We start from the raw sequence: 24,466 nt of genomic DNA, 5'->3' as shown, positions 1-24,466 counted from the left end.
GAAGCCATTGTCAAAAAAGGTTGTGAAAGGTCAAGAGGTAACTCTAAGCACTCTGAAAAGATCTCATCTGGCCTATACCATATGGTGTAGCACAATGTTTTGCAGCAGATACAGTGTTCTCTGCTCTAAACAATCTCTTCACTTATCACTGAAATGAATATCAGTATCTTTAAGTAGGGAATCCTCCAACTTTCCAACAAATCTTCCCAAATTCCCATCATGGTTCCATTCTCTGAAGGCCCTGGCCTGTCACACAGATGTCATGGTTCAAGGGATGCCATGTTTATCTATGTGAAAAGTCCTCAGATGATACGTTTTAAAATAGCATCCTGCTATAGTCTTGCTCTTTTTTATGCCCTGAAGCTTTTTGGTTGAATTGTCATCCCATTCACCCAGCTTTTCATCTGAGACAGACTCTGAAAGTCAAACACTCTGAGCTCCTTCACAGCTTGAAGCTGTGATGAAAAAGGTATTTTATCTGCTACGTGTAGAATGGAAAACACTGATTACTGCAGAATCTGGACTGTTAGTTCAGTTTGTAGAGGACTTTACCAGGAGACAACTGTTTTTCTTTGCGGCAACATCTGAAGCTTGGAAATTTATTTTTGTGCCTCAGAAACCTGAAAATAAATTACTTAAGATGTTCTAGAAATGAAGCAGAACTGTGTCCATTTTTAGGTGCCCTGAGACCAAAACCTGTGGGTATTTCTTTCTCCCTATGGCTGGTGTTTTAGGCACTGGGTTGTGAGAAACTCAAAATCTAACTCCCAGTGCTGACTGATTCAAAGTGATCTGGGACGAAAACCAGACCCAGGAGAAGCAGAGACTGTGTTTTCTGTATCTTAGGCTACAGCATATAGGAGTTTCCCTTAAAATTTGTCAAAACAGATATATTGTTTACATAGAATGCTTTTGTGAATTTTTCCCATTTTGAAAATATTTCAGCTCGCTCCGTTTTCAGGTGATGGCGTGAATTATCGGGGCAGTCAGATCATAAATAGCTGTTCAGCTCCTCAGAGGTACAAATCAACAGAGCACACCAATGTACCCCAAATGAGCATCTGGCATGGTACTGTTTTCTCGTCCAGATTCCACTTACATAGTCACTTTTCTGACTATAACATATTTACCAATGTTTTTCTGACTTTGAGTTCTGGATCCAGTTAGAAAAAGATGATGCATTTCACAAACTGTCTGATGACATGGCACATATCAGAGATCGGAGATCAGGGGTATGTTCCTGATTATTCTTTCTTTGTTTATTTTTGGCAGAGTAACCTAGTCACTAAAACTTGGAACCAGAGTCTTTATGTTCTATTTTCGTTTTATTGCCAGTTTGTTATTCCATACTTTCCATGGAAAATACCCACAGTAAGTTCAACATAATGAACACCATGCTGCCCTGCAGGGCTCTTAAGATGGAAGGGGAGTTGTCATTTCCCTGTACTAGCAGGACCAGCTGCTTTATCAACACCATGCAGCCAGGTCTGGGAACAAACCAGGGGGAAAATGCAGTGAAGCTAGGATCAGAATGAGGAGGAGGAACTTGAGTAAATGGCTGGATTAATTGGATGCTATCCTTCAAAGGCCTCAAAGGAGGGAGAACATGAGGAGGAACTTCTTTACTTTGAGGGTGGCAGAGCCCTGGAACAGGCTGCCCAGAGAGGTGGTGGAGTCTCCATCTCTGGAGACATTTAAAACCCACCTGGACATGTTCCTGTGGGACCTGCTCTGGGTGGACCTGCTCTGGCAGGTGGGTTGGACTAGATGATCTCCAGAGGTCCCTTCCAACCCCATATCATTCTGTAATTCTGTGAGAAGGAAACCTGTCTAGATGACAATAGTAATATTCTCTATTAAAAAAAAAAAACACCACCAAAAACCAGAACAAAGTATTTTTGACTGGAGTGAGACTTAACAAACTCCTCTCTTTCCACCGTTAGCATTACTCAAGCTATCTGTTGCTAGAGCCACAAAGGAATTTATACGGGTTATACAACCTTTTTTTGTTATCGACCAAAATGTTTTTCACTCTTGAGGGCCAATTTCATTGATGGTCAGCCCTGGCCTAAATCTCTCCAACAGAGACTTTCTGAAGCAGTGGTAGTCTGTGCTAAGTGTGCCTTTAGTCTCATGCTAAGGTCCCCAACATCATTTCGCTATGAGAAAAGAGTTGGGGAGTTTTAGATAGCAGAGCCCTCGAAACACGAGCTGAGAACTGAGCTGTCTGTTGCTGTCAGGCCAGCATATGCTTGTCCTGTCATTTGGTCATGGGGTAGGAAAACACCGAAAAATGCAATCACCTTTTTCCTGCATGGTTGTAACTGTGCTTGCGTCATGCTGATGCTGCCAGGCTCAGTGACCCCAGGCAGCGAGAGGGAGACTGTGTCCAGAATGCTCTCCCCCTTACAGAGGCAAGGCTCAAACAAAGCAGTGCCCAGACTCTTGGGTTTTACAGTTCCCGAGTCCCTGCCGGCTGGGCGTGCATAAATACCTCCCTATCAGAAGGGCAGGGAGGTTTGGCAGCTTTTCCTATCAGTTGTGAGGGAGATCTGGGGACATACGAAAGGAACTGACCCTACTAAGAAACCTCTTATCTTCATGGTTGCTCTTCCAGCAGGGATTCCCTTTGGACTTGAAAGGACATATCAGATTTGAGGCTGCAGGCTTACCAGGAGAACAAACGGAGCCCCTGGAATTCTGAACTAACCAAGACCTTGTATCTGGCTTTTCTTTCCTGACGTTTGGGGGAGACATCAAGTGAGCTGAATGTTCTTGTGTTTCAGAGATTTACCCAGTTGTTAAATCAGAGTATTTCCAGAAGGAGAGAAACAGTTTAACTGCTAATACGTTGGGCTGAATGAAAGTGTTCAGTGGCTTCTCCTCTGGCTCCTAAAATGTCAGTTTCAGTTCCCAGATTAAAATTAGAGCTGGCTGCACTTTTGCATGGCTGAGGCTTTTTTACTTGAAAAATCAGGCTTGGCATGATTAAAACCTGCTGATATTTGTGACATTTGGCTGGGATTAATCTATTAATTAATTCTATTTCACTTCTTCCTCCCAATAATTCTGGAAAATCAAAACCATCTTAATACTGCAATTCAAATATATGTTTTAGTTCAGAATTTACTTCAGTATCTATATATTTTATTTTTTTTACTTGCAAATGAAACAATCAGAAAAAACTTTGGGAATTACAGAGTTCTTTTATTTTGTTTGGGTTTTTTTTCTTGGACTTTTCAGTTAGGCACACATACTTTATTTCTCGAGGCCCCTGAAGCAATGCTTTTCCTTAGAACTGCAATCAAATGGCAAGATAAAATGTTTGTCCAGCGCAGTTTAAAATATGTTTTTACATTTTTGTCATCTTACTATCTGTCACTCTCACTCTTTACCCAGTGTGTTCACTGGAAGGTGTTTTTATTTCACTGCCATTGTCCGGATTTTTTAAACCCGACAATCTGAAAGCAGAAGATTTTGAGGTGCTCAGTTTTAGCTCACATATTGTCCTTATCTATTTAAGGACTAGAAGATTTGACTTCAAAGAGGTATTGTACTGTCTGCAGTCCATTATTTCTGAAGGCATGTGTGCTAAGGAGACCTTTCTGAGCTCTTGCAGCCAACTCTCAGATCTAAGAATGCCATCTGACACCTGAAGGTCAACAATCCTCCCTGTGAAACTTCCATCAGAAACACCACACTAGCTTGTCTTGAATAGGTCCACCTGCCTAGAGGGCCCAACAGGGAGAGTAATGGGTTAATATCTGAGGTTTTGGCCCAAATGTACTAAATGTATTCAAGACATAAGAACAAACTGCCAACAGACCGAAGAGGTATTTAATTTGAGACATCTGAGAATGGCTGGACACAGATTCCAGCAACTATCGCTTGTCTCAGTTCATCAGTACCTAGCTGTATTTCCTGTGAGAAAAAGAAGTCTGGGGACATCCCTGCGATATTGATAAAGCTGGTGTAGCACGAGTCAGACAGAGCACCAAAAGGTGTTCCCTGATGACAGGTCTAAATCTGCTTGCTCGAGGCCTTTGAAGGATAGCATCTAATTAATCCAGCCATTTACTCAAGTGAAAGGATCCTTTAATAAGGTTTTTAAGAAGGGTCTTGGCAAAACAGACAGCACCTCTTAAATATGTTCTTCCAACCATTAACTCTAATTGGTCGATTAAGATAAAATTAATTGTTGTATGCCACTGAACAGCAAATCTTTAAGGCAGTTCTTACATTAACGCCCCTTGGATCCTGTAAAAGAAGAATTCTTGCAGGATAATTAAAAATGTGCTGTATGTTATAAGTAACTTTGTTGGGTGGCACAACAAACCATAAACTACTAGATTAGATTTGCATTTAAAATGCAATAGCATTCTGTTGGTTTTGTTACAAATCTAATCTGGAGATATACCCCACATCATTGAGCAGTGGATTCTGGAAAGGCTGCAGAATTGTAATGTGCCATCTCTCATTCAATAAACTCAGTAAGGCTTGGGGTCGGGGCTGGAGAGGAGAATGGCGTTCACAGAACACTCATCAACAGCAAAAGACCTGACCATTTCAAACAGGCTGCATCTTGCCCATCTGCAGTCTCATCACCCTGTCTGCAGTACATGCTTTTTCTGTGTGGTGTTAGGAATGCTTAAATCACACCGATAGCACTGCTGTGCCCCATACGCATCATCCAGAGCAAATCTGCAATACACAGCAGACTCTCTCCTCTGTGGTAACCCCAATGAAATATATTTGTGGTTCACGTAACGGAAACAGAGAAGACAAAGAAGTGTACCCTCAGGACATGAAGATGGCCATGTGTACACACTCCTCCTTCTCTGCACTGTAATTTGATCAGAAAAGTAGCCATCAGAGTAGAGTCCAGCTGCTAATAAACTCAGCATCTACCGAGGACTTGGGACCATTTCCTGGGAGGTAGATGGGACTCTGATTCCTCATACACAAAGCCAGGGCTGGACGCTGAGCAGTGGCAGCCTCTGAGGCCGTACTGTGTGTGCAGGACGGTGAGGTGCAATGCGAAGCTGTGCTGGGGAGCACACTGCTGTCCTGTCCCCCCCACCCGCATCCCCAGCATGAACCAGGACAAACAGCTCCATGGGCATGAGGAAACAGGAGAGCTGCCATGGAGCTGCTGTAAGATTGATACCTAAATCTGGACAATGGATTAATATCTCTCCTTCTTCAGTATCAACGTGACATTACTGATACTGTCCAGAGACATTCTCAAAGGTGCTTGTTTGAAAAGCTCTGACATCAAATAGCATTTAATAGCTGCCTTTCTGTCCTGGCTGTCTTGGAAAGACAATTTCCCACCCCTCTAGCACCTGACAATACATGAAGCATGCCCTGTGCCCAGACCTGAGCAGCAAGAGGTTATCTCTGCAGACTGCTCCCTGTCTCTGAGCATCTGGAAGTCCTGCATTAACCGCTATCACCTTCTAACTCCCTGCGGCAATTCAGACAATAGTAAAGTAAACAGAAATAAAGACATGACTCATGTCAGAGCTGGCTGTGGCTATTGTCAAGAATTTCAATAGGCTGTGCAGAGCCTGAAGTCAGGGTGTAGTACTGGGATCCCTTGCTCTGCAATCAACTAGAGGGGAGGAAAGTTTTGCCTAATTATCCTCTTATGAGAGAGTAAAAGTTTTTAAAGGAAAAGAATGGTAATGACATTTTTTATAAAAAAAAGTGCTTTCTGCTTACAAGCAATAGAGATCCGCAGGGCCAAACTCTAATCTTGGCCATCTCCTGTAGAATCCTTTAAAGACTTTGTTGATTGTCCGATTAATAGTTGAATGAAAGGGATCTCTAAACAATTGCGAAGAAACTTCCTAAACTTTTCTAATATCCTTTACAGAAACCTTTCCAGCTCTCTCATACTCTTGGAATGGGTTTAAGAGTGTGAATCTGAAGTAGCAGTAAAACAGACCGCCCTTTTAGAAACAGTTCTGGTTTCTTTTCTAATGGGAGAACAGAGTTGGTTTATGAACCACAACTATAGCTATATTTTCTTGAATGACAGATTGAATCTGACAGCTACAACCTTCCAAAATACTTATCTCCAGAAGTTTTTGGCAATAAGGAAAGTATACAAAGGCTACGATCTATGGCAGGCATTTGAAGACAGACATTCATAGGCTTCGGTCATTATCATGCTTGGGGATTAACTCTGTGGGTATTATTTGACCTACTTTAGAAGTTAAATTAAGCTGTTTCAAATGTCTTCACCACCTGGAGGCAGCACTGGGGAGGAGTCTCCCCAGAGCGGAGCAGAGGGGCAGAATCCTCCCCCCTCGCCCCGCTGGCCACGCCGCTGGGGACACAGCCCAGGACGCGGGTGGTTTCTGGGCTGCCAGCGCACATTGCCAGTGAATGTTGAGCTTCTCATCCACCAACACCCCCAAGTCCTTCTCCTCAGGGCTGCTCTCCAGCCAATCTCTGCCCAGCCTGGGTTTGTGCTTGGGATTGCCCTAACCCAGGTGCAGGACCCTGCACTTGGCCTGGTTGAACTTCATGAGGTTGGCACGGGCCCACCTCTCAAGCCTGTCCAGGTCCCTCTGGATGCCATCCCTTCCCTCCAGCGTGTCGACCGCACCACACACCTTGCTGTTGTCAGCAAACTTGCTGAGGGTGCACTCAATCCCACTGTCCACGTCACCAACATATTTGTTTCACTATTTCAAATATGAAAACACTGATTGTCCTTTCTTGGTCATTGCTGTTTTGGTCTGTGAACTATTTATACTGAAGCTTGCATTACATAATTATCTGTAGACTTTCAACTTACCCTTCATATGCCGTGCTTAGATACCATGCTGTGCCTCTCCAAGAGCTGGGGATCTAATCTTGTATAACACACGTGCTTCTCATTTGAAGTAGCAGAGAAAGCCAGGAATATGACATCTTGATTTTACTGGTTAGAAACACTTGCTATGTTGGAGGAAATTCACTCTAACGGTTTAAATTTCACCTTAAACTTAAGGGCATATGAAGGTCTGAGTAGCATGTTATTCAGACCATTTTTAGGCAGAGAATTCATGTTCTAAGATGTTTATTATGCTTAGCTTCTGTTAGGCTTTTTTTTTGGGTGTACATTACAGAAGGGTAGGGAATAGGCCATCAAACAGACTGTCCCTGGCTGCAGTGCTGGACCTGCAGGGAGCAGAGAGGATATAATCACTTAAGTGGCATAATTTGGTAGAACATAGGTTGATGACTCCAGTGGTGAGGCGAGGGGACAGCTCATCGGAGGGGGAAGTAACTGCTCATCCACTGGATTTTTCTCTTTTTAAAGGAGCAGGATTTGCATTCTGTATGGCTGATCAACCATAGGCAGCGGTTCTATTGCTGCCTAACTATAATATGATTTTGACATACATTTTGGAATTGGTCTGTGCTGACATAGTCCTTGTAATGTTGTGCACGGTCCTGGCAGAAGCCCAGACTGACTATGGCTATGCGCAGAGAGGATCGCTGACAAAGCTTTTACTGTAGCTGCTTACACGTGAAGCATCCTCTCCAATGCTTGCACTTCAGATGCTATCACTGTTGTTCCTGCTTCAGTCTAGCCAAATTAAGGGAAAGGTATCACTTAAACCATGTGTTTTTCCTGACTTTCTACTAAAGACAATTTTTTCTCCATCTTCTTCTTGAAGAAGCACATCCCTTGGGAATAAAACACATCTGCAGTAGAATTGGATACTGAAGAGGTGATCAGCTTTCTTGATTGTACTAAAGCTGAGAAGAATCAGATGGGTGCCGTACGTCTTGAAAAGTCAGAGCCTCGGGAGTAATTTACAGGCATAAGACTGCAATTCTAGAGACTTATTAGGAATTATCATGAGCCTTGGTGTAATTGCACAGAGCACTGGAATCCCCACACTGGCCCCCAAGAATTCACTCTGAGCAAGTCCTGCTGTTGCTTAAGTACAGTAATCAGACTGAGGTTCTTCTAGTATGTATCGATGTCCATTTTATGTAGAAGGATATAGGAATGTACAATTAACAGCAACATGGGCTTTTAGCTAATTTCTTATGAATATTCAACACCATAGTGGGATTAACTGTGGAACTGCTGGTATGCTCCTTTTATTCCTCTCTTCTCCCTGTCTTCTTTCCTCTCTGAATTTTGAGCATCTTAATAGATAGAAAGATTGAAACTTGGCAAACCTGGTAAATCCAAATTAAGGACTCTAAGTAGAAAGCAAAAAGGGGAAATGAAATTCTGAAAACACCCAACCTATGCCATCTTCCTGACATTATCTAAACCCTGATAAAAGACTCTCTCCATCTCTCCTAAAAGCACTGGAAGTGATACTGCAGTAGACTATGAAATGAGCATTTGAGATATCTCTTTCCCATCCTCTTGATGTTTATCACACTGCCGTATGCGTGGCTGATGCTCTGAAGGTCAAGCTGCGTTAGTGAAGCTATTCTTTAAGACGCGTGCCAGAATACTTTAATTCTAACTGAGAGTTTAGCCAGTAACTCCAGTGAAATTGCTCTGACTTATGGTTGTTGAGGGTTGAGGCAACGCTGTGGGTTACAGTGTCTGTCCCAGAGGTGGGACACCGCTGTCTTTTGCTTTCAGCCTGAACAATTGGTTTGTGTTGCTTTGCTTTTTGTAGTGCAACTCTGCAGAGAAAAAGGAGCTAGAAAGTGACTTTTCAAAAGCAAATGAAAATTCAGTCTGATTCAGGCTATGTGGACTGGGAAAAGATATGGAGAATTTTGTCCAATTCCACTTATGTCCCATTATTTCTACACTGTACAGAAGGCTAATGATGATCTATATTGTCATATACCCGAATCAGAGTTTAATTATTAATACCAGATAGCTAAATTTTGGGGATACACAATAACTGCCCTTCAGGGGGCAATATTCCCAGTTCTATTCTGGCAATGGTAATTCTAAGTTAAGATATATTTCTAGAACACTTTCATTATTGGACTTTTTCTATAAACGTGATTGCTTCTAATTAGAAATTATTGTTTTAAATCTACTCCACATGGTCTTTCCTTTTAAGCAAGAAAATTAAACAGTGAATCTTCTCATCTGTCAATTTCTGTAAGCCCCCCTCCCGCCCTGCTTTTCCCCAATCACACACAGTAGTGGAGGTTCCCGGATTATTATAATCTTTTATAGCACTCTCACACTCTGTTCTCTGAAATGTAATAAAAGAGTTGTACTTGGCCATTCATCAAAAATGTAGCAATTCCATAAGGTATCAGCAGATGCTAAATACCAGTGCTCTGCAGGTGAATGCACCAAAGGGAAGCTCACGGGCTCAAGTCTCATGTATTGCAAGCGTTTAATCCAACACACTTGTACTCTCAAATGATTGAAATCAGCCTCAGGATACGAGCAGGCTGGAGTTCAGAGTCATTTTTATCCCTGCGTGGTTGTGGTAGAGCTGCATTTGATAGGCATTCATATTAGAAAGCTTAAATCCATTGAGAGATATTTTAGGCAGAACTGCTTTAGCAGGAAATAAAACATCCATGCCCATACATCGTGTATGCATGGGTAAATAGGTTCATGTACATGCACTTGTACAATTCGCTTTGCGTTACGATTAGACCATACACTGTTTCTCCAAGTATATTATGCCACTATATGTGTATTACCCATTTACGTTTCATCAAAGCTTTTGAGGCATGTCTTTGTCCAAAACATCCTGACAAATATAGCAAATAATAGCTATATCTCAGCAGCAATATATGTACGTTGCTGTCTGCCTGATGCTCTTCCCCTCCACCCCGGTTATCTTGATAAAGGGCTTGTTCAGGATCCCAGCCTTCATTTCTCCCCCAACAGCAAAAACTCCATGCACAACAAGCAGCAGACTGAAAAATTATGTTCACGCCTTGACCTTGAGACTTCCTGAACCAGTTTGGATTGGCTCTCCCCTTGAAACAACAGGCTTCCACAGGAAGTTCATAAATGGGCCCAAGTCACAGCAATTGACGTCGTTTTAATATTTTTAACTCGGTTCTTCAAGAGCTACCTAAAATGGGCGGCGTTTCGTGGACACAAAGAACTGGCCAGCTTTTCCAAAAGTGAGCGTCAGTGTGCCGGGCACAACGCAAATGGCTGACAGCGGCGTGACTAACGGGCCATCGGGTCAGGCTAACGCGGCTCTGGCTGAGCCCTGCCCAGGGACGCGGCCGTGTACGCCATGAAGCCGCGCTGTTCTCCACCACCTCCCAGCCTCAGCACCACTGGGACTCCCAGCACAGAGGGCAGCCAATGTCTCCAAAGAGCCAAACCACAGCCCGTGTCCCAGACCCTGCAGCTCCGGGCCCATTGGGATCCACAGCCTCAGCACTGATGCAATCTCTTTCCCCGTGTCACACCCACCTCTGCCAGTTCCTGCCCCTCTCAGAAAGGCAAAGCACTGTACATCATTCTTGTCTTAGAAACAGTTTGCAAGACTCATTCAGAGGTGTTAAAGAAAAGTTCTTTTACTCCCCAAGTCTGAATATCAAAAGAGGGATGTGTGAAAAGCTCATGGTTTGTTCCACTCATAATGACAGGGGAGAGGACCAGAAAAATCAATGTTGCAAAGAAACAGGAGTATTAAATCTTTAGAAGGAGAATGATGGATGAAAATGGACATGCTTTTAAGATGTTTATCATTTTCACACAGCTCTAACAAAATGCAACTGTATTAAAGACATTCCTTTTCGTTCATTTGCTTTGCACCCTGCTTTCTCATTACCTGTTTAACACTCTTATTTACATCTCTGCACTCCACTGATTGTATGCTATAATCTGACGACAGATTCAGATTCAAAGGTCTTGAGTGCATTGCTCCTATGTAACTATGAAAAGGACATTTTCTTGTTTGCAAATAATCTAATGGAATGGGATGAAAGATTTTTATTAATGTTAGCAATGCCTATGATTTCAGAGCTACTTAATTAATTTATAAGTCAGCAGCTCTGTCAAAAGCCCATAATGATAGGCTTTACAGCTACTTTTAAAATTAATTGTCTAGTCTGATTAGTTCATGATTTGGGATTTTCTGATCTATACTTAACTGATATACTTTGAAAGATAAATTACATATATATATAGTTGCTTTGAGAAATTGACAGCAATGAAATAATGAAGCAGTACCCCTTCCAGCAAATAGGCTCTTTTCATTCAGTCAAGAAGTCAGAAACCTCTCTTACTGAAGAACAAAGCAGGATCTTCCCAACCCCCAAGCCACAAAATTGGATAAATCAAATATTTTTAAATTTTCTCTGGTTTGTATCTGTAAACCATAGGATCCAGATCCACTAGACTTGCTAGTATACATTTACAGGGTAAAGAGTTAATTTGGTGTCTTGTTTTTTTCACTGATAAAGGCTTATCTTGTATTCTTCCAATCTTTCTTGTAAGCATTTCCTGAGGGGGTATAAGCCAAGGAACATGGCGGATCTGCCTACAGTACCTAGCAAGGGAGGCCTTGCCTGTTTGGCCAAGGCTAGCAGGTCTTATACAATAATTTATTACAGTACCTTTCTGTTTCCTGGTCTGTGGTTTGCTGCTTGTTCTCGAAGCCAGTGAAGCTGCTCATATCCACATAGCCGTCATTCTCGTTGGCAGCAGATAATGCCCTGCTGGGATCTTCAAAAAACTCAGTAAAAGTTCCTGCTCTGGTAGATCTTCGAGGAGGAATTTGTATGTTTTCATAGTCAGAGCTCATAGCAGGAATGTTCTCATAGTCAGACGTGTCGGCGTTGGGAAAAGAAATGGACCTGGGTTTTGTTAATGGGAGTGGCATGAAAGGAGGTCTGGAGCGGTCCTCGAAGGATTCCACCCTTGACACACTCCTGCTGAAGGACTTGGGTGTTCCTTTTCTTTTACCATCCTTATAGAAGAGAACAGCTGAGGGAGACTCGGACACACGGAGCTTCCCCACGTGTGATTTTAGTTGAGGTGAGCTACTTAGGCTCCTCCTGTCCAGCTCCATCAGCCTCGGGGGCCCATGATAGCTAGACTCTGATGAGGACCTTGAAGAGGAAACATTAACATCTACATGGACTTTGCTTTCAGTTTTCTTCTTGAATTTTAGAGTGAGGAACCTCTTAAAGGAAGATTTCTTTTTCTTGGAATACTTATCAGGTGAGTCATTCTCTATCAAAAGTGAAGGGGAACTTTTAGTGATTGGTTTTTTGGTGATGTAGGCAAGTTCAAAAGGAGGTGGTATATCAACAACTGAGGATGGAGTAGATATGCCACATGATGAAAGATGATTTCTCTGGGAAAAGCTACCTGAGGAACCATTGACACAGGGCAAAGACAAATTGTCTTCTGTCCTTCTTATTCTACCATCATCCAATACGCAGCCATCACTTTCTCTGTAAACAGAGACAGGCATCTCTCTCCCTTCAACAGAGTAAGATCGAGGATATAAAATGAAACATCTTGACTTGGTTGGTAATGTCCTGTTGGCTTCCACTGGTTTTCCTTCCACTGAAAATAAATTTTTGCTTAAATCTTCTGTCCCAGAGCCATTGCGGGAAGATGGCATATCAGTTTCAGGTCCAGTTTCTTCTGGAACTGTTTCTGGGACACAGCCTGGCATCTTCCCAGAGAGTGACCGTGTTCTGGTGACAATGCTTTTACGATCAACGGGCAGCAAGTTGTTTTCACCATCCATGGCTAATTCATCCCTTTTACTGTGATCAGCTCCTAAATCAGTCTGCCCATCATGAGCAATTTCATTTTCTGCGGGAAGCACATATGGGTCATCTAGGGAATCACTGCTTGTTTCTCTTTCCTCTGATTCTTCAGGCACAATGACCACTTCAGGGACTGATAGATTTTCATGCAAGACATGTTTGATCCCACATTCTACATTCATTTTGCCATGCTTATATGCTTCTAACTCTTCCTCAAGTGGGACCTGTTGACTTGGGACACTTCTGCTGAAGCTGTTTGCTTCCACCTCATTGTCTTCAAGTTGCAGCTCATCTGACTTAGAGGTTTCCCCAGTGCTTTCCCTACGCTCTTCAACAGTCACATCTTCCAGCTCTGGCTCCATCCCTGGACTACTAGGTAGACTATCAGAAATGACACAATCTTCATTCAGAGAAGTCCCTTCTGTTTGAAGATTCTCATCTGAATGTTCCATGGGTATTTCCTCACCACATTCATTCTCACAAGGAGCAATTTGACAGCCATCATCCACATTCTCTGTGTTCACAGTTTCTTCCTCCCCTTTCCCAGACTCTTTGCTTGTTTCATAGGTTAACTCTGATGCCTTCTCCTCACCTCTTCTCTCAGGGATCTCGAAGCCATCACTGGCATTTCCTGTGTTTGTATTACTATGCTCATCTGGGTTGGCTTCCTCTTCTTCAGCTGCTGCTTGATGGATGGACTCTCCTAAACCATTTTCAGCATTGGGTTCATCTTCACACGGTTCTAAGCCAGGAGCTGTTCCTTCACTGGCCTCATCGGGCAGCACATCAGGGCTTGCACAGTCATTATTTTCTAAATCCCCTTCCGTGTTCAAATCAAGCTCTGAATGCGCACTGTGGTCACCATCATGTGCTAGACACCCATCTCCCGTTTCTAACATCTCGGGCAGTTCCTCCTCCTCCTGCCCTGCCTTCTCACTACCTGGGATTGATTCATCTCCAGGTAGTGGCATTACAATGGTATCTTTACAGATATCACCGACTAGTTCCTCATCTCTATTCAAAATGTTATCACTGTCTGTCTTCCAATCACTCTTGTCCTTAACCAGTTCCAGGCTGTTAGAAGTTTCCTCCTTGTTTTTGGTTTCACTGAAGTCACTTACGACATCCTCAACTTCATCTATATTCTTGGAAGCATCATTATCCCTATCAGGGGCATCTGAGGACTCCTCACAAAATGCTTCAGAGTGCTGGTCACAGTCTCTGACTGACTCTTCCGAGTCTGGTTCCATTGGTTCAACAATATCTGAAGAGTTATGGTGCTCATCTTCAGTGACTTCTCGATTGCTGGTATCCTCATCATTAGTAATGTTATCCTCTTCCTCCTCTACCTCTTCTGGAGTTTCTGAGACTTCATTTTCCACAGAGGAATCTAGGTTCTGATCATGCTCATGTTCCAAGTCATTACAGTCTTTGCTGGTCAGCTGAGCTTCAGGAACTACAATGTATTCATTATCTGCCTCAGGTTCTGGGCAATCAGCATTGCATTGGTTTCCTTCATACAGCTCTCCGTCCAGACATACCAGTTTCCCATTTGAGCACTTATTTAAGTTATTGTTGGTATAAACACTGGACTTGCCCTCAGTGTCAGCTGAGAATTTTGGCTTGGGAGCAATAGGTGGTTTGGGACCCCTAGACATAGAGTTCGGGTTATGAAGAATATCAGCCCTTGGCAGTGAAGGAGAAAATTTGGAGACAGCTACTGGAGAAAGATGACCAATAATCTTTGGTTTCGGTGCTAGTGGTGGCTTTGTGATTTCTGGAGAAAAGAGAGAAAAGCCATGTTAGTCATCTTGGTTTCTTACTAAAGCCTGCAGAATATATCCTACAGTAGACTTTATCTTATACCAGTGACTCCTAATGCAGGAGGAGTCCGGCCAATAAAAGGCTCAGCTCTGACGAGAACTGAAGGAGCAAAACACACGCACTGTGCTCCCATGTGGCACTGGAGCCACTCCAGGGAACACGGTTTGAGGTCAAAACTGAACTGAACTGAAACAGATGCAGCCCTTGCGCACCTGGGGAGAGACAGACGTATGGCTCAGAGTCACGGGTATGTCCTACAGACACCCACGGATGGGTTCCACCTCCCGCACTCAGAAGTACTAATGACATTAGAGACCTTTTGATTCTGCCCAGAAATCTGTTTGCCCTGAGATTAAGTGTGAACACTTTGATTCAATGATGATGAAGTGTTTCACTGCAATGAAAGAAATGCCTTTCAGCCACAGTAGCCGTTCTTATAACAGTACAAACACTTTGTAGCAATGATTTTAATTTCAATACGTAGTTTGCAGAATTTCAGCACTGAACAAAATTAGTTCTGCCAACAGACCAAGGCTTAACTCAACCCAGCGAAGCTGAGGTGAACGCTTGGTGCCCAGACACAGTCATCCCATCTGCCATTACCATGGTAACAGAATATGGAGTTACATTTTGTTTGTCATACAACACGTCAACAACATAATCATGAGAGATAAGATGGTTTGCTAAAAGCTTGGGTAATACTTTACATTGACTATGCAGCTGAGCTATACTGCACTAAATGAAATACTTCAACCCAAAACATGAAGAGTTGCTGGTATTAACTTAAGTTGGGTTTTCAGTGTACAGCTTCTTCAGTCCTTTCTTTAGTCAAAAGATCCTCCAAATGCCAGGACCCCTTGCAGGTACAATCTTCTCTGAAAGTCAAAATACACTTTAGAAAAGTGAATTATCTTGCAAAATAAGGCCGGCCAGAGTCTCTAAACTATTTCCAATGGAAGTGCTGACACACATGTAGGGGAATTGAAGCATAAGCTCAGTTGAAGCTAGATGAATTAAGTCATATATGGCCATTTTACTCACAGTACAGTTCACATGCCACAGCCATTTCCAGCTGCCTTAGTCCTGAAATTAATATTCTTTAAATAACTAAATGAAATGCTGAAAGGCTGCATAAATAGACAACAATAGGGATTCTCCCTCATGAGATTTTAGATGAGATGAAACATGTGGAGTGAAGAAGCCAGCACACCAAATGGTTGCAGATGGTAATAAGTAAAGAGAAGGGTTTTACTCTTACTAATGTTTCCTAGCCATCAATAGGTAATTACACGGTTAATCAATCAGAAATCTCTTTTAATAATTTTAATTAACACATTTTTAGCTCTCTATTATAAGAAAAAGCACAGAACAGACGATTTCACCGTGAGAGAGACAGGAACAATTATTTGTGCACAATCTTCGTGCCCTATACACAGGAAATAAGAGAACAGCATCTCAAGAGACAACATTTGGGATACAGTTCCTATGTGAAATCCTATCCTAAATCATGGCATAAGTTTCAGGAAGTGTAGCTACTGTGCTGTTATATTTTGAGTATTTTGGAATGCAGACTTTTGACACCTGGAAGTGAAGACAATTAAAATTCAGCTGTGCACTGTACTGAGAACAAAGTAATATTGAATGCAAACTGCTTAAAAATGATTCTCTGATCGTTCTGATATGTGGTGTCATGGTACTTTTCTTATTGTTATCTTAATCCAACTGGAGTAATTTGTATTGAACTAATACTGGCATATTTGTTTGGTTAGACTCTGTAGGGTATAAGAGGCTGTTTCTTCTCATCTTCTTAACCTTGCTGAAATTTCTTCCAGTATTCAGAAAGATGCTGACAATTTGGCATTCTGATGTAGTCAGAAAACAATCTTTCTAGAATTATGAGACACCAGAAAGATTTCATCTGAGTTAAAAACTGAGTAAGTGATCTCGGCTCAGCCCAGGAGTGAAAAGTCTGTTCTAATCAGGTGCCTTATCGCATATACCGATTAAGAATTATTCTGTTTCTGGTGTTTTATCTGATCCAGCTTCGTGTGTGGGAGGCTTAAAACAACTTGTAGAAAAGGAGGGAGAGAGAAGTGCATATTCACCGTCTCCAGTACTGCAGCGCGCGCTCTTCTTTCACAGTATCCACTGCTGCTTCCAGCTGCAGGGCATTTGTCTAATTACTGAAATCACAGATTGGGTAACTAATCTTTCCCTCCCGATTATTTCAGAAACATTATTACCAAACACTTCACCATTGCTGAAGCACCATTGCTTCTGTTGTAGCAGCAGCAAGTCTGCAGCCGCTGAAAACTGCTGCCTGTTAAAAACAGGGAGAGAATAGGAGTCGGTTGAGTATCTTGTAAGCCTGGCTCCCCAGCCAGATCTGCATTTTTAAATCAGTTATTGCAACAACTGAACATCCTAAACTAACTTTCTGGTAGTAAAATGCATGAATTTTTTATTAGCTAAAACCAAGTTCTTACACCTTTTCCACCAGAAATCAGCAACGCAATAGTTACTCTCCCTCCAGTGATATATTTCTACAGCAAAAGGAATCAAGTAATCTTGCGTTTTTCCTTCTGCTACCTTCAGTAACATTGCTAGTGGAACTGAACTTATGGTAATGGTAAACTCTTGTTTATAGTGCGGCAGTCATAAGCATTGTGATGTCCTTCTCTTACCCACTTGTGCCAGCTACTGGTCACTACTGATTCCTTCTATAGTGTTTTCCTAACTGTTCTGTGTGTTGATCTTGCCTTTCACAAGGCTCCTTAAAAAATTTTCCTTTTTTTTTTTTTTCTTTGGAGGGGGGAAAGGCTATAGGAGGAGTAAAAATGTTTGTTTAAAAAGTAACCCAAACAATTACTGAAAAGTTGCCTTTTATCAGGACAATTTCATTCTGCTTCAATTTCTGCTTCCTTTGCTGCCTGAGCCACTTGAAAGGTTCTGGCTATAACTTCTAAATGGACACAAAACACCACTGCACCATAAGGAATGTGTATGTTCACAAATAATTGTGCATGTTTATTTTAGGATGTGTTTTATGTTGGAGGGAGACACACCCACCTTGCGCTTAAAGGAAACTCTAGGGGAATAGGAATTTCTTTAGCCTGCTCCTCCCCTTATTGTTCAGTGCTTCCTTGTACTGACAAGGACCACTTCCTCTCCTTACCCACCTTCCTTCAGGCAAGCCTGCATCTCACCATGGTTTCACTCCTGCCATGGCCCAAATGAAATGACATTACTCTCCTCCCCTCCAGGTTTCTAAGCAGTGAACAGTAGCCTGGAATAGCAATCAGCCCATACAGCTTTCACTGTTCCAGTGTTTCTTTGGAGCATTTTGTAGTGTGGTATTGCCTGACACTGCAACGACCCACTTTAAAGTGTTCTCCAGATTTAGGAATTAGCCTAGAATTTAATTATGGCTTATAAGGGACTATATGTACCCCCTCCACCCCCCATCAAGCAGCTGGTTTTGACGTGAAGACCTAATTAAACAATGAGGTTTCACATTTGCAGGGATATTTGTAGACATGTCTCAGGCCCATGGTCTTTCATGGTGGCCCAATAAAGGACAGCTCCATGGTGCAGATACTAGTTCCAGCCTCGGCTGGTGCCACAATCCAGTTCAGGTGTCTCTTCAGATGCTGAAAGTAGATTTTTCTGACCAATGAACTTCTGTGGACCTGTGTTTTCTTCATACCTTTGGCATTAATTCAACTCAGACGTTAAAATGGGAGAGAACTGAGAACAGAGGACAGAAAGGCACTGCATAGTTCAGGGATGTGCAGAGCTTTTAGATGGAAGTGACAATGCAGGTGGAGAGACCACATTGCAACAGTGGGATGAGAATGCTCCAAACCTAGAATCCCAGTGGAAACCAAGGCACACAAGTCCTGTCTGTCACTCCTTCTGCCCAGGAAGAAGGGATTGAAATCCACAGATGGAAAGTGCCTGAGAAACAGGAGGTAGAGGGAAAATATCCAGACAAGGGCATCAGAAAGTCTCCTTCAGCTCCAACCAGGAGCTGTATAATTTCACTCAGCTATATCAGAATAAAGTTAAAACTTGTCTTCTAGAAGGCTTTGGTCTGAAGTCAGCAAAAGGTCAAGTATATACCTTAGTATCATCTTTATCTTATTCCTGTAATGAATTGTTAATTTTTAAAATAAAGAAGCCCTTATTTCCAGTTAGCGCTGCCTTGCTTCTATCTCCAGCATTTGTTACTGTTTCTTCCACTTGGTTAAAGACCCTTTTATTATTCAGTATTTCTCTAGGGAAGACATACACTTCCCTACAGCTATGTCGTGGTACATTCTTCTTTTTGGTAAACTGAACAAATGAACTCATTAAATCTTCGCAGTTGGACAACTTCACCTTTCCTGAAGTCTTTTCTTTTGGATTTTTTCGGAACCTTTTCCAATTTGCCAACAGCTCCTATAAAACACATGGGGCAGACCTACGGGAAGAACTCCACAGTGGGTACTGATGATGCTGTCTACGGAGTTCAGTTCTTTCTTAGACTCAATTCTCGCTATTCTCCATTAGCCTGTTACTGTATCAGGTTGACTTCCTTGTCCACTATGACCTCTAAATTGTTCCCAAGGCTGTGTTGCCTGTTCATTGTCTCTAAACTGATAGCTTTATAATATGCATTAAGTGTCATTTGTTTGAGTGGATCCACTTAATGATCCATATCTGTTCATATAACCACCCTGCCTACTTTGTTAGTTGCTCTTTCAACAATCTTTACAGCGTAAAGTGAACTTTGTCATCTGATGCTTTTCTATTTGCTTTCCTGCCGAGGACAGTTTTGCACAGTATCAACATAATCCTGGTCCCAGCACTATGTACACCACCATCTGATAACGCAACTACTACAGAGATTCGCTACTGCCAGTTAGCCAGTCATCAGTCTAATTAACCCAGACTTTTTTTCTGTTCTATAAATGCTTTTCTCTTAAATCAGAATGTGCTACTAAAATACTACACAGGTATCAATGTATGTCTTCACATCTATACAGTTGACTTTATCATGCAAATCTGTAATTTCTTCCAAAGACTGGGATCAAATTCCCTATTTGAAGCAAGCAAAGTCCCACTATTGAGGAAATGAGAATAGACAACCTTAAGATTAGCACTAAATATAAAAATTCATTTACATGTCACTTGCTGAAACACTATCATAGACATAAAAAATACTTGGACCAGGAAGCATAGATGTTATTTCATGGTAGCATTTCTATTTTATGAACTAGGCAATGACATGAAACAACAAAGAACCTGTCCTATACTAGCAGCCATCATGCTCACACTCCCTCTCACATCGGTGTGACAGTGCTAAGAACTCATACCGTTGGCAAAAGCCACATGTGCCAAGTGCTGCACAAACCCAGAAACTCATGACAAAAGTGTGACTGCACTGTACAGCCAGAGGTGCAAGTTTCCACACTTCAGCTACCAAAACACCACCAAGTTCTTACAAAGCAGGACAGAGTCGAAATTCCGTACCTGTGTCTATTTCAGCTTGTGTAATACATGGGTTTATATTTTGACCATGGTGCTTACTCCTTAAAGAAATTGTTCTGAGAGAACGGTAGGCAGAGCTTCCTATCAAAGTAATACATGGAGCTTCACTGTAAGTGAAACAGACAGCTCTTCTTTGCAGATGAAGAGCTGGTTTTGGACCTGGCCAGAATATGGTAACCAACCACTACAGTAATGCTGCCAGGAATGTAAGGCAAGCCAAGCACAGAGTCTCCTAAAACTCATTTATTACACTTCCAGTACAGGAAGCTGTAGGTCCCAACCTGTAATTACAATTCTGCCAGCTGTCCAAGTCAGACAGTGAGGGTGTGTTTAAGCTGCCTATGTAGATAAACCATTTTAACGTCATTCTGAATTAAGTACCCAGCATAAACTGTGTAATCTGCTTCAATATGTTGGAGATTAAATAGAAGAGGTAGCATGATTTACAAGGAAAGTATAAGCCCTTTGAGGGGTTCAACTCAAAACACCAGTGCTGTCACTGGTAGGACCCCAGAATGTACTGTAAATAACTGAGATGTCATTAATGTTGCAACATTCTCTGCAAAAGTAGTTTTCTTGATTTTACAGCATGTAAACGCGTCACATATCACACTCTCAGAGAACGTTTGAAGTGACAAAAGTTACATAAGAAATGACAACAGTTGCATGGCAGTCACTTGAAATGGAAAAGGTATTTAGACTAGGATCTTCTAACGATGAAGGAGTGCAAGTCTTCCTTTCAAATGGGACCTCAGTCCAGATTCAGGTATCAGCTCCCACTTTGACTTGAACAGGAATTAGATACTTCAGTGTCTTCTGAGAATTGAGTCTTTAGGCACTTGCAATCTGAGGTTCTGTTCGAGGCCAGCGGGTCATTGGCTCCTAAATGCCTCAGACATTTATGAAAATGGTATTTCAGCTTCTGCATAAGTCTGATACTTCTGAAAAACATCTATCCTCTCTTATCACTGTATGTTCTTCAAATGTGTGATCAAAACTACCCTGTATATAGCAAGGCTCCACTAGTGTAAGGGAATTTTGTCTTCTTACAAATCTGAATTGAAATATTAACAGCTGGGCTGTCAGAGCACATACTGCTCTGCAGAAATACAATGCTGTTCTGTACAGTTAGTGGAATCCATCCTCTATGATTAGATCAATGCATTATGACTCTGGCATATCATGTCAATAGCTTACAAATTTCTCTTACTATGTAACTTTATTGCAGCCATCTGTAAATATAATACAACGGCATAACATCCCACAGAGAAACACTGCTGGGGAAAGGGAAAAATCAACAAAGGATGAATTTCAACACCAAAAAATCTTGATCCTGAAAATTCTCCAGCCTTTTCACTGTCTCTAGCAGACTGTACATACAAGTCTTGGTAGGGCTGGGGGGGCCTGACTATCAAAAACCACCTGTACATGACAATTAAATAATCTTGGTTCTAAACTACTGGCATGTATTTCTTTTTAATGTGTTTGTGATGTTTCCAATTTGGCTGTGATTTCACAACAGGAAGTTCACACTGCAGCAGACAGCTTATATTCACCTGTCGTTTCATATATTGCCTCCTAGGAGCCAAAGAAGATGTTGGTTAAAATTCTCTGACAGGTACATATGGCAGCTTTTCCTATATCACTTTCAGTAGCAGCTGAAAGAATACATGGTCTGCTTACACCTCCGACCAATCTGCAGCCTAACATCTGGCCATTCTTCCTACGGGCAGTACTTAGCGGTTGGAAGGCTCTGTGTATGGGGCTGGGAGATGGGGGTCTCTCTTGTCTCTTACCACAGATTTCCTGTGACCTTGGGTGGATTGCTTCATCCTTCTGCTCATATCAGTTCCGCATCTCTGAGGATAATCCGTATCTCCCTTCCTGTTTTCTGTCTGTCGTTATTTTAACTTCTGTGGGATCAAGGCTGCCATACGTGCCTGCACATACAACTGTTTACTCTGCTATGTATTGCTCACTGTAACACAAAGGTGGCTAGTGCTGGCCCCTGACTTGTGCCAGTTCATAAATGCCCCTCTCCTTCAGATTCAGTAGGAAGTTCTGCTTTGCACTGATGGGAGAGACATTCCTTGCATTGTGTGAATGTACAAAACAAAGGCTGAGAAGGGATATGAGCGCTCTATAAATACAACCTGGAGGTAAACACCAGAGGAGGAAAAGAACTATTTTTAAGCAAAAGGACAATGCAATCACAAGAATAAATGGCGATTAATCTGGTCTGGAAACTAGAAGAACTAGCAATGGTAAAAGGTTCTCAGTTTTGTGAGGCAGCAGGAGAGCTACCTAAAAAGTTTTGGTTCAAGACGTAATTTGATGAATTAATAAAATGAGTAATATGACATTGTGTTCTGTAATAACAGGCACTGCTTTTGGTAATGAAGGTACTCACGTTCAGTCCTACATTCCTGCTAATAAATTTAAGTCTTTACAAATGGATACATCTGATATTCCTTACACTGCACTTCCACTGGCAACAGGATCAGATTAGAGCCAGTATGTTTTAAATAATGGAGAGATGAAGAAAGAGAGGTTGGAGCATCATGGCTAAAGCAGTTTTTGACTGGCTCACTTAACTTTCAAGTGAGCTTGTCTCCTGGGAGGGACGGAGTCCACTCCAGACTGGATGAGAAAATAGCATGGAAACGTTACCACTTTTTGGGTAGGAGAGTGTCTCATTCCCCATATCCAGGGGAAGAGAACCTATTGCTTTAAACTCAGAGTGATATTACATGCTGATAGAAGAGCAGAGGGCTGGGTTTGACCTAAAAGATCCTTTCCAATCCTATGTTCCTGTGCTTGGCAAACAATGATTCACAGTTTCCCAACACATGACAGTAGTAGGGCAAGGTATCTAGCCGTGAAGTCTCTGGGCTTCAGGATGTACCCACATGCAAGTGAGGTGCCCAGCAACATTCACTTTCTGGAACAAGAAAACACAGTGGAAAATCTTAGGGCTAACACAAAGGGACTGTTTCTCTTCCTCTTTAATTCTAGATGCAGCATTAGATTTTTCTAAGTAACTCCAGAATTAGTAATAATTATTTGCTGGATCGTTGTGTTTTTTACATGCATGCCTCGCCCCTGAAAATCAGAAAATGTTGGTGGAGAATTTAAAGCTTGCCCCAATTTTCCAGCGACTTCTTTTAATGTTTAACTTTTGAAGGTCTTATCTTTAATATCTCATCTCTTCTCATCCTATCGCTTTCACCTTCCCAGTTTCCATCAAGGAAAATTTCTGGGAAGTTAACAGAAGGAAGAAGGAAAGGTTTGGGTTTGCCTTGGAGAGAAAATTCTGCAAAAAACCTTACCTCCCCAAAAAGCAGACTTTTGGAAAGAAAGTCACAGCTAATTTCCCAGGGGCTTTGTGAAGGGTTGAGGGAGGAGTGGGCGCAGCCCTCCTGACCTGGTTATCCCTGGAACACCCCGCCTCGCCCGGGCTCGCCGCTCGTCCCGTCCCGGCGGGGCCAGCGGTGGGGCAGGCACAGCTCCGGGGTGCGCTCCTCCGGGGCGGGGGAAAGAGCGGGGGCAGCCCCAGGCGAAGGGTGCCTGCAAGAGAGGGGCCAGCCCCGGTGGCACGGCCCAGAGCCGCCGGCCCCGAAGGAGGGACCCCGGGACGGGGGTGGGTGCGAGCCCCGGAGGAGCAGTGCCCGGGCCGGGGGATGCCGTCCCGGTGGTGTTGGCCCCGGAGGCGGGGTGTGCCGGCCCAAGGGAAGGAGGGTGCCGGTACCGGAGGAAGGAAGCCCGCCCGGCGTTCGCCGGCCCCGGGGAAAAGATGTCCGGAGGCGGAGAGCAGCCCCGGCGGACCCGCGCACTTACCGGCGTTGTTCATCTTCCACCGCAACTTCGCTCCCTGGCTGCCCCGGGCGCTCAGCGCATGGTCCCGGGGGGGCCGCCGCCGCCGCCTTCGCCCCTCGCGGAGGCGCCCGGCCCTAGAGCCCCCGCGGGGCAGGGGAGCGCAGGCGGGCGGCGGGGCCGGAGCGGCGGGGCCGGGCGGGCGGCGGCGGCTCGGGGGCGGTCAGCGCCGCGCGCGCCTCCGCCCTGCCCCGCGCGCGGCCCGTCGGGGGCGGTGGCGGCGGCCGGCGGCGCGCGGGGCCGGGCCGGGCGGGGCAGGGCGGGGCCGGGCCGGGCGCCCCCCGCCGCGGGTGCCCCGGGGCGCGAACATCGCGAGGCGCGGCGGGCTGCCCTCTCCTTCGGGCCCCGGTCGCCTGCCCCCCGCCCCTGTTCCCGCTGCCTTTCCACCGCCCTGGGTCCTTCTTCGCGCCCTCCTCGGTCCCCCGTCTCCATCCCCCCTCCCGCCTTTTCCCCTCCCTCCATGTCTCCTCCATCCCCTCCCCCCCTTTCGCCCTTCATCATTTCCCCTTCCATCCCTTTCCCCCTCTTCATCCTTTTCCTA

The 24,466-nt window shown here is 43.5% G+C and overlaps 1 protein-coding gene across 1 annotated transcript in view; it reads right to left on the bottom strand.

The window, feature by feature from the left end:
• FGD5 (FYVE, RhoGEF and PH domain containing 5) overlaps nt 1–23,978 on the bottom strand; it is a 103,227-nt gene extending 79,249 nt beyond the window's left edge. The window contains exons 1-2 of the mRNA XM_074152727.1: nt 23,890–23,978; nt 11,530–14,473 (exon numbers count right to left, since the gene is read on the bottom strand). Coding sequence (XP_074008828.1) covers nt 11,530–14,473; nt 23,890–23,902 — 2,957 coding nt within the window. The 5' untranslated portion in view covers nt 23,903–23,978. The remainder of the gene's footprint in view (nt 1–11,529; nt 14,474–23,889) is intronic.
• Between the last annotated feature and the right edge of the window lie 488 nt (nt 23,979–24,466).

This window comes from Numenius arquata, chromosome 8 (genome assembly GCF_964106895.1).
Source record: "Numenius arquata chromosome 8, bNumArq3.hap1.1, whole genome shotgun sequence".
Taxonomy (NCBI): Eukaryota; Metazoa; Chordata; class Aves; order Charadriiformes; family Scolopacidae; genus Numenius; species Numenius arquata.
The sequence above is the reverse complement of the archived record's forward strand: the minus strand, read 5'-3'. Positions and strand labels throughout refer to the sequence as shown.